Here is a 17,942-nt window from a genome sequence, read left to right as displayed (position 1 = left end):
GTAGGAAGACAATCACAGTTAAGTCTTGTCTAAGAAATTCCCTGGCTGCTATATCAATTGGTTCATTGCCCTGAAAACGAAAAGTGCTTCAGCCCATATGAAACACACCTCCATTTTTAACATATAAAAAACATTACCAAAAAAGTGAACACAAATATACTACCTGCCAAATCAAATCCACACTGAATCCTTAACTATGAGCAAAGAATTTTTTTTAAGGTACCAAAATTGCAGTTTTTTCCTCAAAGAAGAATTTTGATTCAACCATTTTAGAAATTGCTCTAAAACAGACTAACCACAACTAGAACAAATCCTGTTCTTGTAACATGATAGAAGGCCATCACTGTTTGACAGCAGCAGCCTAATATTTGTGAGTGTGGTAAGAACACCTCGTTACTGATACAGCATCTCCCAGGCCATCGGTGCCTCTGATATTTTATTAATAATCAGACATTTGCTTCATCCTGAGCTGGTACAAAAAACCAGTTGAATTCTTAGAATTGCTAAAGATACTAAATATTCTGAAACTCCTGGCTTTGACCCACTGACAACTTCCATGTAATTTTGTTCTTGACTTTCATATTATGTCATACTATAATTTATAAATAATCTGAAATATGTCAGCCTTTACATAAGTAGCAGAATCAATAAAACTTTTTCGTATCAAAATCCTCAACGCATTTCTGTTTAAAAAGCAAAATGTACATACTACCCTGAAATTTTGGCCACAGTTGGAGGCATTACTGTCCTTCAGTAAGTAATGATAACCCCATTTTATCATTTCTGTGATGAAGCTTACATCGATTCTGACGTATGTGCACATGTACCACCAGAACCTCAATGGGAAGTACAAAGCAAATTCCTAACACCTCATGCTGTTTCCAGCAGAAATCTCATTTGTCAAGACAACAGGAGAAAATAAATCATTTTGGAATAACCTTTTTTCAGAGTCTCTGCTTGTTCTGATATTGTAAGTCACAATGCCTTTTAATCTGCCTTGTTCTGTATTACAGATTGGGTAAGAGAGAACTGCCTGCATGGAATAAGCAAGAAAATCTTTAAAATACCCTTTTAAGCACCCCCACATAAGGGAAGCAACACAAAAACATTATGAACTAACAACTATTTCCAACAGTGCTAACAGGTTCAAGATGTTTTATTTATAAAATAATTTTAGAATTGAAAAATATCAACCCTCTAGTTGGATAAACAGAATCGATAACTTAGTTATTTGAGGATTGTCCTCAAACTTCCATACCGTGAATACATTCTTTAGTGAAAGAAAAATCATTAAGCATAATCATTAGGATCAGTTTGTTTTTTGAAATGCTTTGAATGGCAATTTAGGAACCAAGTAGGTCTCAAAAATTTTTTTTGGTGCTACACTCTAAAATTTGTATGTACTCCTCATTTTTAGTAAGTGTAATTATTTTAGTAAACAGAAAGAATGAATTAGCAGAAAATAATTTTAAGAACCATGTATGTAAAATGTCCCTAACTATGCTATTGATATGACCATGAGATTATTAAAAGTGAAACATGCTTGGGATCCAAATCTGCTTTCATTGTTTACACTTGCTAACTTTCTGCATTTTTTCACTGACATATAACAGTTTCAATTCTGCTTCTGAGCACCGGGTCAGCAAGCACAAATGCACATGCTTGAATGTTTTTCAAATTCATAGTCATAAATAATTTCTTGTGAATGATTTTGATTTATATACATGCATTAGCACAATGCTTTAATATCTGAGTTGCAAAAACTTGTTAGAAACATTTACTGAACTTAAGGTTTTTACTACAATAAAAACCTCATGCAAATTTTAGCTCCTAACATAACTTAGATATAGTATAAAAAAGGGAGGATACGATCACTGATTAGCATCTATCAGCAGTATTTCTATATGTACACATACCTCAGACAGCAATCTCCACCCATTTACAGAGCATCTTTTTGTCAAGATTGTTTCCTGCCTCCACCTTCAATCTACATAGACTAGCCTAGAAGTCTAGGTGCCTGCGCCACAGGTATACACATTATCTAACCCAGAATGACTCTGGTTTCGTACCTCAGCTTATTAAGATATACTTTCCAAGTCCGGGTAAACAAGATAAGGTTTGGTCAGCAATAGAGGTTAATAAACCAGCCAGCTGTGGCAGTCACTTTCCAACAAGAAATCATCATGCTAATTTTATACGAGTAAGATAGTCTTTGCTAACCTATCATTTCCATCTGATCCAATATCCTTGGAGATTTACTTATGACCTATTAAAAGAAATGTTGCCATTTTGTTTTCTAATTAATATATGTGAGGAGATACCCAATAAAAAAATCTTCTTATGAGTGCCAATATGCTGTAGAAAACACAGAAACTAGATACTTTTTGAACACATCTGTCTGCCTGTCCCATGCTGAGATATGTATCTCATAGTTCCTTTTATTTCATAACATAAAGAAGCTCATTTGTCCCTTACGACCCCTTAACGTGATGGCACTGCAATGTCATCCTCATTTAGATGAATAAAAGAAGGTCCTGGCCATCTTAAACAACACTTCTAGAATAGCACCTTTAAAATGCCACTCAGGATGGAACACCAAATGTAATTACAAACGTGGAGTTTCTAAGTGAGATGCTATTCTTCCAGACAGCGGAGTTCCAAGTAATAGTTAATATGAAAATATAAATATGTGCTAGAAAACACCTAAAAATGTATGGTTGCTCTCTCTCCAGCAGCGATGAAATATGTGATCTGCAAAGCACTATGTTGTTGTTATTCTGCCTCAGAGCTGACTGAGATAAAAGTGTAAATGCTTTAGAAATATAAAATATAGCAAATGTTTGTAAGTCTACTAACTACTTGTTCTTATACTAGAACGTGATAGAACACATACCTTTCTTCCCCCTGTGTTTATGCGAAGTGGAGTTAAGAAGGGATCAAAAATCATATGGCTGGTTTCAATATTGACAGGTGACTGTCTTTTCCCAACAGAGCAAAGATTCCAAGCTGAGTTCACCAAACCCCAAAAGGAGGGAACTGCAAAATATAAAAAAGTGCAAGTTTAAGAGAAGTCTGGAAAGACTAGAGAAATACATGCAAGGCAGATAGCTAGATAATTAAACTTGTCATACTGTCTACATACATACACTGAAACTGAAAACAGGCAAATTCATCTAGCACTTGAAATTTAGAACTTCATACACAAAGACCAGAACATATTTTTTCATATATTTTTGTATCAGGAAAGAAGGGGTTTTTTTTTCTCTTTTGAAAGTACTTAGATATATTCCCAGATTCAATTATAAATAGCTCCTTTGCTGTTAGCATTATAGAATATTTACTGAGCAATAGGAATGTGACCCATTAGTCCTTATGCTAATTTTGCATACATACCATGTGTCCTTGGACTGAAACTGTTCCATTCTACTCAACTTCTTAAAAGTGTTCATATTTAGTAGAATTCTTTAAAGAAAACAGCATTATTATAAGAGAAGCTCACACATTGTGATCCCAGAGAACAGGCCTGCCCTCTAGAAAGGTTCTACTAATTTCTGTTCCATTCACCCAAACTTTTCTTTAGTTGAAGTTTTGATCTAAAAAAAATCACGTTGGAAAAGCCATACTCTGATGGTGAAGAAGGATAGTTCCCTGTACGTGCAATGGCTTGGTACATGGAGGAACGCCTGATTTTTGACAAGCTGAGTTACTTTCAGAGATTCTGTGCCCCTAATTGGAAAAAGAAGAAAAATGTGATGTAACTATATACCGCTTCTCATCAGGTAACTGCAGGCTGAAGGTTCATATTGCATCTAATCTGTGATTTATAGACAAGATCAACCTGAACTTCTCTTTGGACGCTGAAAAAATTTCTGACTAAATGAGTAAAGAGCAACTAACAAGATACACAAAGGACACATTTAAACTTGTGTCTGCACACTTTGTCCCTGTCTAAAGTATATAAGGCAACTTTATCAGAATTATTCTGTAGTTTTGCGTAGCAGGTGGAAATTTCACAGGTGTGAATGTTGATGCCTTTTTTGGCTGTATTTTTTCTTTTTACATTTTGTTAAAAGTTTTCATAACCTTTGAGCCTCAAAGCATCCTTCTAATCTACAAACTGTGTGTGACAAAGTCTACAAACTCAGGCTGGGGGAAGGAGCACGTGGCTGAGTCCTCAGGGCAGGAGCACAGGTGTGTTGCCCAGAGGGTGGAGCTGAAAACAACCCATCAGCTGCTTATAAAAAGCTTTTCGGTTGCTGTAGTTAGTTGCATGCAGGGTTTTGCAGTGTGAGTGTTTGCTTCTGCTTGCAGTTTTTGGCTACTCTTGTGGGAGCCACATAGAGTGTTGCCTGGATTTGAACCTCACATTTGTAGTAGACTTAACCTATTGAGAAGATATTCCTTGGAGGGGAGACAGGTGGAAAATATCTTCTGAGTAGTGTAGCCTCAGGAAAATGGCTGATCTTGGTAAGCGTTTTCCTATCATATTTTATAGATGTCGTGGTTTAACCCCAGTTGGGAACCAGGCACCACCCAGCTGCTTGCTCACTCTTCCCCGCCCCAGTGGGATGGGGGGGAGAGAATCAGAAGAATAAAAGTGAGAAAACTCATGGGTTGAGATAAAGACAGTTTAATAGATAAAGCAAAAGCTGCGCAGGCAAGCAAAGCAAAACCAGGAATTCATTCACTGCTTCCCATGGGCAGGCAGGTGTTCAGCCATCTCCAGGAAAGCAGGGCTCCATCACGCGTAACGGTGACTGGGGAAGACAAACGCCATCGCTCCAAACATCCCCCCCCGCCAAGGCCTTGACTCTGTGTCAGCACTGCTCAGCAGTAACAAAAACATCTCTGTGTTATCAACACTGTTTCCAGCACAAATCCAAACCATAGCCCTGTACTAGCTACTATGGAGAAAATTAACTCTATCCCAGCCAAAACCAGCACAAATGGCAAGCCAAACAGGGCACGCCGTTATCTTCAAGATCATATTACTTAAAGAATTTATGATGCAACCGGGATTGTCCTAGAAAAGCTGCACTGGAAAATAGCTGCTATGAGGGGATGTTTTATAATGTTATTTCTGTTTTTGACAGGGAAACCTTGCATTCTGTGCAATGCCTGTCACACCAGCCTGCCACCTGAAAGTCAAGAAGGTGGAGCTCCGATATTGTGATGTTGCACTGCAAAGGTTAGACTTGTCACCCAGACATGTAAGTCCGTGTTGCAATCTTTGATTTCTTTCTAAATGCCTAGGAAGTTCATGCTTAAGAATCCCTCCAATATGTGCTTGTTGCTAGCTCTGTTATCTATGGTTAGACAAAAAGAAAGTTCAGCCATGGTAAACTTACTCCAGTGATCAGAACGACTTTGCTTATGCTTTAACTGAAGGTTAATTAAGGATGACTGACCTAAGACTGCACACCTAAGTTAACTACTGGATGGGGATCTTATGGAATATTAATGTCTGATTACATTTAATTAAAGTAATTAGTGCTGCTGCTTAGATGCTCAAAGTAATAGAAAAGTATTTAGAACAGTAATGGAAAAATCCAAGGAGGCTTCATGTAGGAAACCAAGGCTTAAATTAAACACAAATACTGAATTAACTGTTTAGTCTAAAGAAATTAGTGTATGAATCTAGAAAAACATATCAAAATATTCATCATTTTATTATTCCAGCTTAGCTAACAGACAAGGTTCTACTAGGGGTTAAGTCACTAATGAAACAGTATCTCCTTCCCCACAATTATGTTGCATTTTCTTAAAAATGTAGTCATGTGTGAGTGGGAATATGCTGCATCTTTGTGTGTGGACCTTTGAAGCATTTTAGACAGCAGCCTGGCTCCTGTGCTGTACAGGAGCTACTCTTACAAGCTAGTTTGCATGCAGCCCACATACTAGCTTACAATCTCATTTAACAAGGTTCTCTAGCTCCTGGTTTTTCTACCAAATGTTTCTGTATAGTGGTCATGTCATCTCTGCCTTCGCCTATAAATCCCCCTAAATTTATACTGCTTGAGAGCTGATTTGTTGCAAACATGTTACATAGACATAAAGTGATAAGTTTTTGCCTGATCGATGTCATGCCTTCAACCTTCTCACAACAGAAGGAAAATTGGATAAATTCAAAGTTTATTTCCTCTGTATGTTGGCACACTATGGAAAACAGACTTTGGGGGGGGGGTTATATGGGGAGAAAGTGGGGGGGATTACTTATATTTTACACCTATGAAAATATCTCTGACATCCTTATTCAGTCTGTATCTTATTGCAGCTGCTCTTTTTTTCTATTTACTGGGAACAATTTATATTGAGATATATGAAGATGCTCTAGTATCAGCATGACACAATAGAATGAGGGATCCTGATGGCTTTTACCAAACCTATGCATAACAACAGTGAAATAATAGCAGCTAGAACAATGAAGTAAGGATTGAATGCTATTCTCCTAGTGATGAGTACCGAGGATTTGCCTAAATAAATACAAGCCTCCCCTCTCCAGAGAAAAGCAATGAGTGAACAGAGTCCGATAAGGATGCCCTTCTGTAGGTACAGCAAACTGGCAGATAAGCGTAATGGTACCGTCTACAGAGTGTGTTGATGGACATGTAACAGTCTGCATCCACGTTGTGAAAGGAGGCAGTGGTTTTCCCAGTATAGGATCAGAGGCGCATGCTGTGTATGATGTCTTAAATATTACTTGATCTTAGAAAAAACATGATGCTGGACCCAAAATTTTGTCTAGGTCATGAAAGGGTTGTGGACAGCTAAGCGGTGTCTCCTCATCACTTTGCCTGGCTGCCGAGGGCTTATTTATAAAGAAGTTTCTCAGAGTTCTACCTCATGCTCTGTTTCTGCATCTTGTTCTTAGCAAAGCCATAAAGAGCCTGTAGCCAGAATTTCTCTGAGGCACTTTCTGAAGAGTCCTCGTGATGCACTGACTGAAATAGTTTGGTCTAGCTCAGAAGAGAACAGATGCAGCACTTGAGGTGGGGTGAGATGATGCTGTGCTTCCCAGTACACCCGGCCCTGAGGACAGAGCACTCCTGGGGGTTCATTTGGTAGCAAAGCTGCGCTGGGCTGGCTGGCTGCTACATTCAAGTCCTGGCTGTGTTCTCCATTCTGAAATGACTGTGAAAGACTAGAAGGCTGTGCCCTACCTGGTGAAGTGTTACCTCATCAGCTCTCAGCTTTACCATCTAGGGAGTCCTTAAAGATACTTGCATTTACTTGGAAATGTGGCTGCAATTGCAGAGAGTGGCTCTGCAAGGTTTCTACACCAAAATCATAATCTTTGTTTCTAAGCCATAAAACATATGAGAATTTATTTAAGATAAAATCACGTCTCTCTCTCTGCTTTTCTCCTGATTTAAGGCTCTGTTCTCTATTCTGTGCCATGATTAATCACTGGCAGGAGTCATTCTTCGTTGTTCAAAGTTTTCAAAGAATCCTAAGTTTCCCTCTCTCCCTGCTCTACCCTCCTGTTTGTACATTTGCATTACTTTCCTAGGGTCTCTTATCATCAACTCACAGCTTATATTTGTTAAGCTAACTTTTGTTAAAAGTGCTTAACCTTTGCAACACACATGATTTATTACTGCTCTGGGCACAAAAGCAAAGGACAGGCAGGTTTCATGCACAGTAGGCAAATGATTTCTATTATTGCAAAGTTTTGTAATATCCAGGAAATATCCCCGTATTTCTCAGTACGACTTCCGAGTTCAGGGAAAAACACAGCAGACTTTCTACTAGGTTCCTTGTGTTGCCTCATATAAGTGAATGAGATAGTTTAGCAGCAAATCAAATAGAGAAGAAGATATCTGGGAGAAAAGCATGTTTAAAAAAAGCTGCCATGCTCAGAACTAGATACAAGTGGAGACCGTCCTGCCACCAACCTCCTGTCTACTTTCTGTGTCTCACTGATCTGATGATCATGCTTCCTGCGCTGGGCACTTGGAATAAGTAGGACATTAAAATAGTGTTAGCTATGCAAACCTTTCACTGAGGAAACCACCTCTGATTTAGGTCTGAGCAATGCAGGGACTTTGGTTTAGGAAGTAACTAGAGAAGCAACAGTTTGTATTGTAGATATCATACTCATTGAATTCAGCATCATTATATGAATGAAAACCCTTATGTAGTCGATTTTTGTGTAATGAAGAACTACATAAAAATGATGAAGCTTTTTTAAAAAGAACACCTAAATGGTAAAATGGGCACTGGGGTTGCCAGAATATAAGCTAAGTTTTAAGGTGTTACGTGTTTATTCTGAGCCTTTGTTTAAATAGGGCCAAGAAGCCAGCAAGCTTCAACAGAAAAATAAAGGAGGTGGCTAGAAATAAGAAAGCATGCTTCAAAAAATGGTGTCCGAGTAAGAAAAATTGAAAAGATGATAAATTCTGACAACTTAAATATAAAACTAAAATAAGACAAGCCAAAAAAAGACACTGAAGAACAATTTGCTAAAGGCATAAAAGCCACTAATAACTTTTTTCAACCTCTAGAAGGAGCGCATGAAAGATAATGTAGCAGTAAAGCTGTATCAGTTCTTTTCCTTATTGCTTACAAAGGTGCCTAGGGAGGTTCCCACACAGGAGCTTCTTTATGGGGAATGAATCCGAGAGCCTGTCTCAAAATCAAGCATCAGAAAAATGACTTCTAGTATAAATTGATAAAATGAACAAATTCATTAGTGTCGGTCAGAACTCTAGGAGGAATACCACAGTGACTTGAATTGCCAAAATCCTCACATAAAATCTGCATCAATCTGAGAGATAAAAAGTAACAAATGTGATCCAATTTTTATGGTGCTTATTTTTATAGGTGCTTATTTTTCCCAAGGTATCTGCTACTGGTCACTGTCAATAATAGGAGATGGAGTCTAGTCAAGACAGTAAAATTATTTCTGTGTTGCACTGCACTAAGACTGTAACTTCCTCTTTGAAGTTTGCTCAACTTTTAAGAGCACAGATTTTCTGAATTTAAGTTATTCTAGAGTTCATGAGTTTAAAAGGAGTCAACTAACTCATGCAACAGATCCTTGTTTATATATTTGAGCTTTAACACCAGCCCTGGCAAGAGCATAAAACACAATCAGATTGTACTTGTGCAGCAATTATTCTTGCCCTGTGTAATTACTGGTCCCTCAGATAAAATCTCAAGCTATTTTATTGAAGCTGGGAATTGAAACCACAGAGAGAATCAGCTATCTATGTACATCAATAAAGCAGTCCATTAATTATTTCCAGCTACTCAACTTGAAGAAAATTACCATACTAATGCCTCTGGATAACCACATGGCCTGCTCTGCTTCTATATAAAAGCCAAACGTAAAGTCATAAAGGCTTTGAGAGATAAATCAGCGACACCAAAGAAATGACAGAGTATAGAATGGCATTCATGTGAGTTATTGGTCACAGAAATCTCCAGACTGCAGTAATATTAGACAGTATCACAATGTCTTCAAATTTGAGAACTGAAAGTATTCTGATTTCTTTTTAAGAATCAAAAAGTTGACAGCTGAAATATATCCTCAAGAGTAAGACAGCATTACCATTATTCAGAAGATGGTAAAAAATATTAAAATTTTTCATCAATAAATCTTGAAATGTATCAAAAAAATGGAAATTGTGAAGAACTCTAGCAGCATCATATTACATACTACTAATTTCATACTGGTCTGTTCAAGTGTCAGCTCCCTCTCTATGAAGGATTCTTAATGACAGGAAAAGTTCAACAACTGCACTGGCTAAATGAGAAGGAACAGAAATCTGGAAGGGGGAAACTAGGAGTTAAGATTCTGGAAAGATACTTTCTCTAAAAAAGTGTTAATTTTCTGCTATGCCTTTAATAGAGACATCCTGCAATACCCTCTTCAATTTACCTTTTAAATTATAGCTGCTTATTTCTGCCTAATTAAACATTTTCTTCAATTAAGAGTGTTACCTGGAAAAAAGTATTTAGCAATCACAATTACTGACCTCTAACCTTGCAAAGCTTTTGCTTATTTTCATCTACACATTTGGGATACCGGTGTAAAAACACTACCACTTCTTTCATTGCACCGATTAAAACAGACTAATTCACTTTTATATAAATTATGTTAATCTTAGGGTAAAGAGCAGTTGTACAACAGTATGTAATTAGATTTTTCTCTGCCACACTGTGGTGAGTTAACACATATACTAAAACTATACAATCAAATACTGCTTTAATGTTTCCCAAAAATATAGGTCAGCTGCTTAAAAGGTACCTATTGGTGCTTTTCATATTATCTCTTCTTTTTGCATTATTAATATGGCAGGAGTAGGAAGGGGTGTATATATAGGCAGAGGTATATCCAGGTCCAAAACTAAGCAACTTCAGTAACAATCTTCTAGGGCCATTGTTACTACTGTCCTGAAAATATAGTGTACTTCTCTCTCTCATTCCAGTCAAAACGATATACAGTCTTGGGGAAAACTGTCTTTCTGTGTAATGTTAGTGAAGTTTCCGCTGCTGAAAGGTTTACCATAACTGTGTCAAGAAATGGAAATGAAAACAGATTAAAGGACAGCCTGGTTTAAAGGTTAAAAAGAAACTGGGATGTTTAGTGGAGTTGGTGCAGAGCGCTCATTACAATGTCAGTCTTGGGTAAAGGAAATCCTTCTTGGTAAAAGAGCTAAAAATGAAAAAGCGGAGGGGAGGAAGGCAACACCCCCTCCCTCTTTTCTCTACACAAGACACTGAGCATACTGGACTGGATGATCAGTGCCTGTGTCTGCCATTCTGTCATACACCGGGCTCCCTTATTACATCTGCCAGTGCCTGGGATGCTTGTATGAGTAACTAGCTGCATCAATTACTTGCCACTCAGCTGGCAGTTTCTAATCAAGGCTGGTCAGTCCCTCAGTCATCAATCACTGCCAGGGTTCAACTGATTCCCCTTGAAGCAGGCAAAGAGCAAGTTGGCAATCACAACTGAGTAAGTTTGTCTGACGCTCATTGTAATTGGGGGGGGAGGTGGAAAAGAGGGAGAGTTTGGCCTGGATTTAAATGTAGACTGAAAGGGAAAAAGATGAAATGCAAAAAAGCTGCGATGGTCATTCTGCCCTTTAAATAGGGCTTTGCACTGAAATGCAGGAAACCCAGGTTTTGAGCTATCGTATGATCTCTAAAAGTAACCTTCCTCTTCATGTTTCTTCATCTTTCGTTTTTCTGTTTGTGTTGTGGTTCATGCCGCAAAACTGGGGACTTTGGCTGTTACTATTAAAATGAATGACTGTTCTGAGGCAGGGTGAGTGAGATCTAAGGTTTTAAAGAAGATCCAGAAGAAAAGTGAAGAAAGCTTCACATAGATGAAATTGGAACACAGGAGAAAGTTGTTCAGAGAAAAATAATTTGGAACTTATTGTTTTAAGGAAAGGAGAAAGACTGCTTATCCAGCAGATAACTTGTGCTCTGTTCTGTAGATTCAGCTTTATTTTAATGTCTTTGTGATAGTATCGATCCTTTTGCTGAAAAATAGAAATGAAAGAAGGAACATAAATTACAGAAGACAGCATATTTATTCTATCAAAAGTGCTTTTTTCTGGATATCCCAGTGCTTCACAGCATACTGTTACTAAAACAAACATAACTGTCAGGTAGTAAGATGGAATTTAACTATTTCTTGCCAAATTCAGTATATGTCTGCATCTGTTAGCACTTCCTTTGCTAGGATGAATATAATGAGCTTCACATTCTGAAACTACAGGACATTAAGGGATTTGGTCTGAAGAAGGCAGGCACTGAGGCATAAGGGTTATGTGTAAGGAGCATCCAGTAAGGGTTAACCAGTCCCATTCTCCAAAACATTTGTGTGTGTGACAGTGGCTTCTTGAGAATTACTTGTAGCCATGTACTACTTTGGCTTCCCACAAGACTCTTACAGCTAATGACAGCAAGTAATGCAGAAATGTCCTGGCTCTGCTGACTTGCAAAGACAAGTGAGGAGCAAGCACGGAGTTCACCGCTGAGCGCTGCAGTTCATATCTGTAATGACAGTTCAAGACAGAAACACTGATGTTCTGTGCTCTGGTATTTTCTAGAGTAATCAGATTTCTCTGACCCCATTCCACAGGGCTCTGGCCCTGCCCGGGGATGCTGTGTTTCCACAGTGAGATTACCAAAACTCTGTAACTTTGATTGTTCTTGGAAAGGCCAGAAGTCCTTAGGACAGCTGACTAGATGCACTTACTAACAAGCTGAAAAAAAGTTGGGTAATACTGATCTCTTAGAAGTCCAACATGGTGCTGTCAAGCCACAACTCTAAACAGAGGCATTACTACAAAATATTTTGGAATGGAAAGAAACCTTGGCCTCTCCTCAGCTGTTACATCAAACTATTCAGCTAATTCCTGTCCAGTGATTGATCTTTCACTGAGTCATCTACTGCTTTTCCTAACTGCAGTTACACTAAAGATCTGATCTTTCTGATAGGGAAGAATCTAGTCACTGCTTCCTTGATAACATGTTGTACATATACCACATGGCGCACAGCCTCTGCAGATAGGCTGCTGCTGTGCACAGAAGCCAGCTTAATCATTATCTAGGAAAACCTGCATGTTTAGGGAGAATCTAGCTCTTTTGTACTGAGTGATTTGGCTGAAATCCTCCTGGGATGTTTCTGCTACCCTGTGTGTGCAACAGGTAGAAGCAGAAAAGGCTTAGTGGTTCCCTCTGACTCAGGATGAACCTGGCTGCATGGGAGTCCCAGTAACTAAGGATCTTCTAGAGGAGTCTCACTTGCTGTCTTCTCCCTTCCTCCTGAAGAACAGTGTTTGTATCTTACTGGTCTCTACAACATTTGACAAACTCTTTACACAGGAATTACTGTCTGAGATGTAAGGGGATAGCTGAGTGCAAGGGTATTCTTTTGGCTGATGCCACATTATCTGATTTCTGTATTCTGTGTGCTCACCACGGGACAAATACACTGCATAGGAAATGTAACGGTTTCCTACCCAACAAATCCCCGCATCATCAATCAGCTGAATGTCAGGTGGTAACTAGTCTAATGAGTGTAAGGCTGGTCATTGTTGGCCTAATTTTCAGAAATACTGAAATGCATTCTCTGATTTCTCTGAAATTGGGTGAAAATAAGGGAAGATGGGAAAGGACTCACTTTTTCTTTAAAAAATGGGCCACTTCTATAATCTGAAAATTCTATCAGTGTGGTGTCTAGTCCAGAAAAATCCTGTACAAACAACATAAATACTGAATAACTTCTTAGAGAGGAAAGAAACTGCATTGGTACAAGACTATCTGTAAATCCCCTATAAACTAGAGAAGAAATGAAATTATTCATCTTCACCAAATGGCTAAAATGTAACAAATAGCTGGAGAGACATCACATGCTATACACATCTTCCCTCTTCAAACTCCAAACCCGCTTCTGCTTGTTAGAGCTATTCAAGTGGGTTTGTCCACGGTCCTATCGGCTTTTGTAGCAAATGCAAGGCAAATACTACATGCTTACTCAAGTTTTGCATACCTATTGTTCAAACAAATTTTCTGTTTTTAATATCCTTTACGAACTTGCCATTATCAGGAATTCCTCTACCATTGGATCAATTGCCATATGTGTTGCTCAAATATACTGCACTTTTTTTAATGACAGCGTCATATTTAAAACCTTTTGGTCTGTTAATGCATTCAGTTTTGAATTCTGCTGTGAATCTGAGCTTCCAAACAACCTTGCTGATCTTGCTGAGGCTGCTTTTGGACACAGATACAGCAAATGAAACTGCTGAGTTCCGCTGTCAGTGAGGAAACATTTTGCAAATATATTGGTTTTCACAAGGCTGTGAAGGTTCTTAAATACTCACCTAAACGTGTATTTAATGATACCAGTAAGTGTTTTCTCATTTACTTTGAAGTTTCTGTATTTGCAGTCAAATACAGACGAATGTTCTGCAGCACTCCCATCAGACAGGCTAACTGGGAAGGTTCTCAAGCTGCTTTTGTCTGCCAACAAAAAAACCCCCCAAAACACTGCCAACTCCCCCCAAAAAACAGAAGGGGGAAAAAAAGGCAAGCAAATAAATACCCGAGGCATTGCTTGGGAGCTGAGAAAGGGAGGAGAGAGTGCTGGATGCAAGGGGAATAGATTTGGGCAGGAATCTACAAAGCAGTGCAGGGAGTGGCAGTACAGAGTGTGGAGGCAGTGCGTGGGTGAGGCAGGGTGCACACTGATCCACTGCCATTCTACATACTTTGTCAAAAAAAGATAGCCTGCAAGTTTCAACAGCTATAGATTCAGCCTGTAGGGACTGAAATTTATGTTGAACTTAGCACAGAATACAGATTTTGATCTCTACTCTCATATCCTTTTGCTGTCTAAATTTTAAATCAACTCTCTGCAAAAAGTAGGTAAATATATGTATGTGTCTTAGTTACATTACAGGTACTAGATCTTTGGTGCTAAGAAATCAAAGTGTGTAAGACCAGGACGTGCATGATTTTTTTTTAATGCTTGAATTTGTTTAAGAAAAGGCCTTCTCAAGTGCTACAATATATTATTAAATCAGAAGTGGTGAGTTAAACCATGCCGAGGTATTGTCGTAATTATTCCATCTAAAATTAGCCACCAGAGGGCAGATCATGTGTTCTTAAAGGGTTTGCATGTTGTGCCAGGGATCTGAAATAGGCAGGGCCTGATTAGTGCTTCCCCTGAGTTCAGTGTCTTCAATCTCCTTGTAAATGGCTCTTCGATGGATGGGGGAGAACGGGCAAGGGATTACATAAAGAAGGAGCCAGAGAAGGACAAGCATGGAGGCTGCGCAACAAAGCAGGGTTATGCATCGCGGCAGTCTCCCAGCAGCTGGCAGGAGGCCAGTAGCTACAGGACTGAGCATCAGGTCAGAGAGTAGACCCACAGGCCAGGCTGTTCAGAGAGGATTACTTGAAAACAGCTCAAGGAGACTGTTAGTGTAAGCCAAAGTGCCAGAACAGTATGGACACTCTAAGGATGGAGGCTAAAGGAACTATCTCCTCGCAGTGTTGTAGGGCGACACTATCATACTCTTGTGTGACTCTGATATACTGCTATTGCTGTTTCTAATCTGATCTCACTGTTAACACATACATGTAAAGACAGAAAGAGCAACTCCCCCGAATTGCTTTGGAAGCTTCCAGCTGCAGCCAAACACACAACTCACTCTAGCAATTGAATCATAAGATCAAATTTGCTCTGAATGCATCAGCAAGAATTGATGCAGGTAACAGGCAAGGAGCGGATGCTCCCTCTTGATGTCAGATAGGGTTTGGAAATGCACTGCTATGCTGTCATCAGTGCATGAAAATGGAAGTGCACCGCCTTGATGTCTAAAAGCCAACGGGAGTAACTGAGTTGTGAATGTCAGGTGTGTACTCAAGGTTAGATCAAATAGCAACTGCAAGGAGAACCCTCTATTATTTCCAACTAGCAACTCCACAAACTATGACTGAAAAGCTGTTTAGCACAGCAGTAATCTTTCCAGAACCCTTCCTTAGCTAACTGTTTTCTTAAGCTAGGCACATCTCATACCAGTGTCAATCAGAGCACTACAAAAAAATGCTGCTTGTCTGACCAGTGCTGGCAGGTGGCGTAAGTTTGTAAGGTAATAACCATGTGACATTTTCTTTCTGTGGTTTGCAATGACTTATGTCAGCTTGTGAAAAATGACAGTAGCAAGCACACTATTTATGTGAGAAATACAGCAGTGCACAAGCATCATCCAGTCTGGAAGGTAACTGCTCCACCTTGAAGAGCATCACAGCAGCACCCAATATGTTTTAGCAAAGCAGTGGAGAGACTAGCCAGAGGTGCAACGCACAGAATGCAGAACTGTAAAATCTCTCACAGGCACAAAGACCACAACCTACTTCCCAGTGTGTCACGGGGAGAACAGAGGGCCTGTAGCTCTAGAACACTCCCAACAGCCTCTTTCTCTCTAACAGCTCAGAAGGAATGAGCATCAATTGCTTCCAAGGGAGACGTGTAAAAGATAATGTCCGTTGCCTTTTTGGCAGCAAAGATTCACAGGAAGATAGTGCCTTGGAGGCTTTATCACTTGTGACCTTCACACAGAACTGAATACATCTCATTTTCTGAATAATTTCAGCCTGTGGATCCAGCATTTGATGGTCTTTCTAGCAGTAGAAGAATAAAATCACACCTTCCTTGAGAAAATGAGGTTTAGGAAGAAAAGTGTTAAATGGTTACATCCAAATGGAGTAGAAAATTTATGGCCATGCACATGGAAAAGGCTGCAAAGATGACTAATGTCAAAAGTACCTTCTTATGGATCCAGCTCTTAAATCAACTCTAAAATTTATTACAAATATGATTATCAAATACACCAGGTAATCCAAAGAAACATCACCTAGAGGCAAAATCTGTAGCCTCATAATCACTGAAAATACAAGCTTAAGTTGACCTCTGTGTCACAGGCTTGCTGATAGTTTTAGAAATCAAAATATGAACAGAGTAGTACTGGGAATAAGGCTAATTGAACTAGTTAATTGTAATTCCTTAGTCTTTGGAACTACCAACTCTTAACCTTTTCTACCTAGTTTTTTTTGAAGAAAAAAATTCTGACTTAAGTTCCCACTTGATTTTTCAGTTTCAATTTTAATTAGTTGAATAAACATACTGAAGTAAACATTCTCTCTGACCCAACGGAGAAACTGCACCTGTCAAAAGGTCATTTAGGACCGTAACAAAGTGGTTCCATCAGTGCACCAGTCTAGGTTTAACACTAGCAAAAAATTAAGTACTCCTTTTTAAACACAAATTATATTAGCTGATCTGAATACATTTAGTGCTAGTTGACACGATTTCAACTTGTGCTCTCAGTAAAAAAGCGAACACAAATTGTGTTATTCATGAACATAACGCTTATTTTTCTATAACAGCCTTATGTTTTTAGGTATATGGCAACGCGCTTTTGTATTACTTACGCACTTCTAGTAGAAGTAATATCCAGAAGGCTTTGTAAGTACAGATTAGCTGTCTTTACTGTTCTTGCTTCTGTTTAAACTTCCTCTAACACAAAGCTACCATAGCTAAGTCAGTAATCAAAAATCCTATTAAAATTGCCGTGTACAAATACCCATTCACTATAGATGAAGTTTATTCTCAACAAGTTTTTCCAGTATGATCTGATGAAATAAAGGGAAGTAAACTCCAGGCTTACAATCAAAATTGTATTCCTTTCCAGTTTACTTAACCGAGTTTCGGCACTGTCCCAGGCAGACAGCAAATGGAATGATTTTTTGAGACGTGACAGGACAAATAGAATTTTTTTTTTTTTAAGAAAAGCTTTCTATCTTGATCTCTCACAAAAATACATGCAAGGACTCTTCTGTCTGAGCTTTAGGAAAGGTATTTCAAGATTCAAAACAATTTGGCTCCTACCCTGCTTTTCAAACAGCTGTAGAAATTTTGCTGAACTGTAGTGGTACACATTGAAATAAAAATCCCTCTTGGTTTGCATTCAGCTTAGCAGAAGAGCAACAGCTGTTTAGCAACTATAAACTATGTGCAGTGACTAAACTTATTTTACTCTGCGTGCCTTTCTTCTTTAACAGAAAAGACTGAATATGTTATGAGGAAAATGGAAAGTGCTTATTTCAGGAATATTTTCTGTCTAAGTAAAAGGTTGAACATGAATCACAAGACCTTAGCAAAACAAACAAACAAAAATTCTCATGGCTAGTGTTAGCAACACTGTCTTCCTAAAGTCTTAACTGTACTACCTAGAATTACCTTGCTATTTAATTGTGGTGCAAGAGAAACAGGGCAAAGTCTGAGTCTTATAGTTAGGCAATTGTCATTGGAAGCGTCACCTACATCAATAGTGATGCTTTTCCTTTGTTCTGCACTATTAGCTGTTGTCAGCTAGGGTAACAGATATATCTATTACGCTGCCGAAGGAAAC

The 17,942-nt window shown here is 38.7% G+C and overlaps 1 protein-coding gene across 1 annotated transcript in view; it reads right to left on the bottom strand.

Annotated features, from left to right (window-relative positions):
* The window catches only part of CA10 (carbonic anhydrase X), a 211,613-nt gene that overhangs the window by 128,167 nt on the left and 65,504 nt on the right, over positions 1 to 17,942 (bottom strand). The window contains exon 3 of the mRNA XM_009323721.1: positions 2,894 to 3,036. Coding sequence (XP_009321996.1) covers positions 2,894 to 3,036 — 143 coding nt within the window. The remainder of the gene's footprint in view (positions 1 to 2,893; positions 3,037 to 17,942) is intronic.

This window comes from Pygoscelis adeliae, unplaced genomic scaffold, assembly GCF_000699105.1.
Source record: "Pygoscelis adeliae isolate BGI_AS28 unplaced genomic scaffold, ASM69910v1 Scaffold75, whole genome shotgun sequence".
Lineage (NCBI taxonomy): Eukaryota > Metazoa > Chordata > Aves > Sphenisciformes > Spheniscidae > Pygoscelis > Pygoscelis adeliae.
The sequence above is the reverse complement of the archived record's forward strand: the minus strand, read 5'-3'. Positions and strand labels throughout refer to the sequence as shown.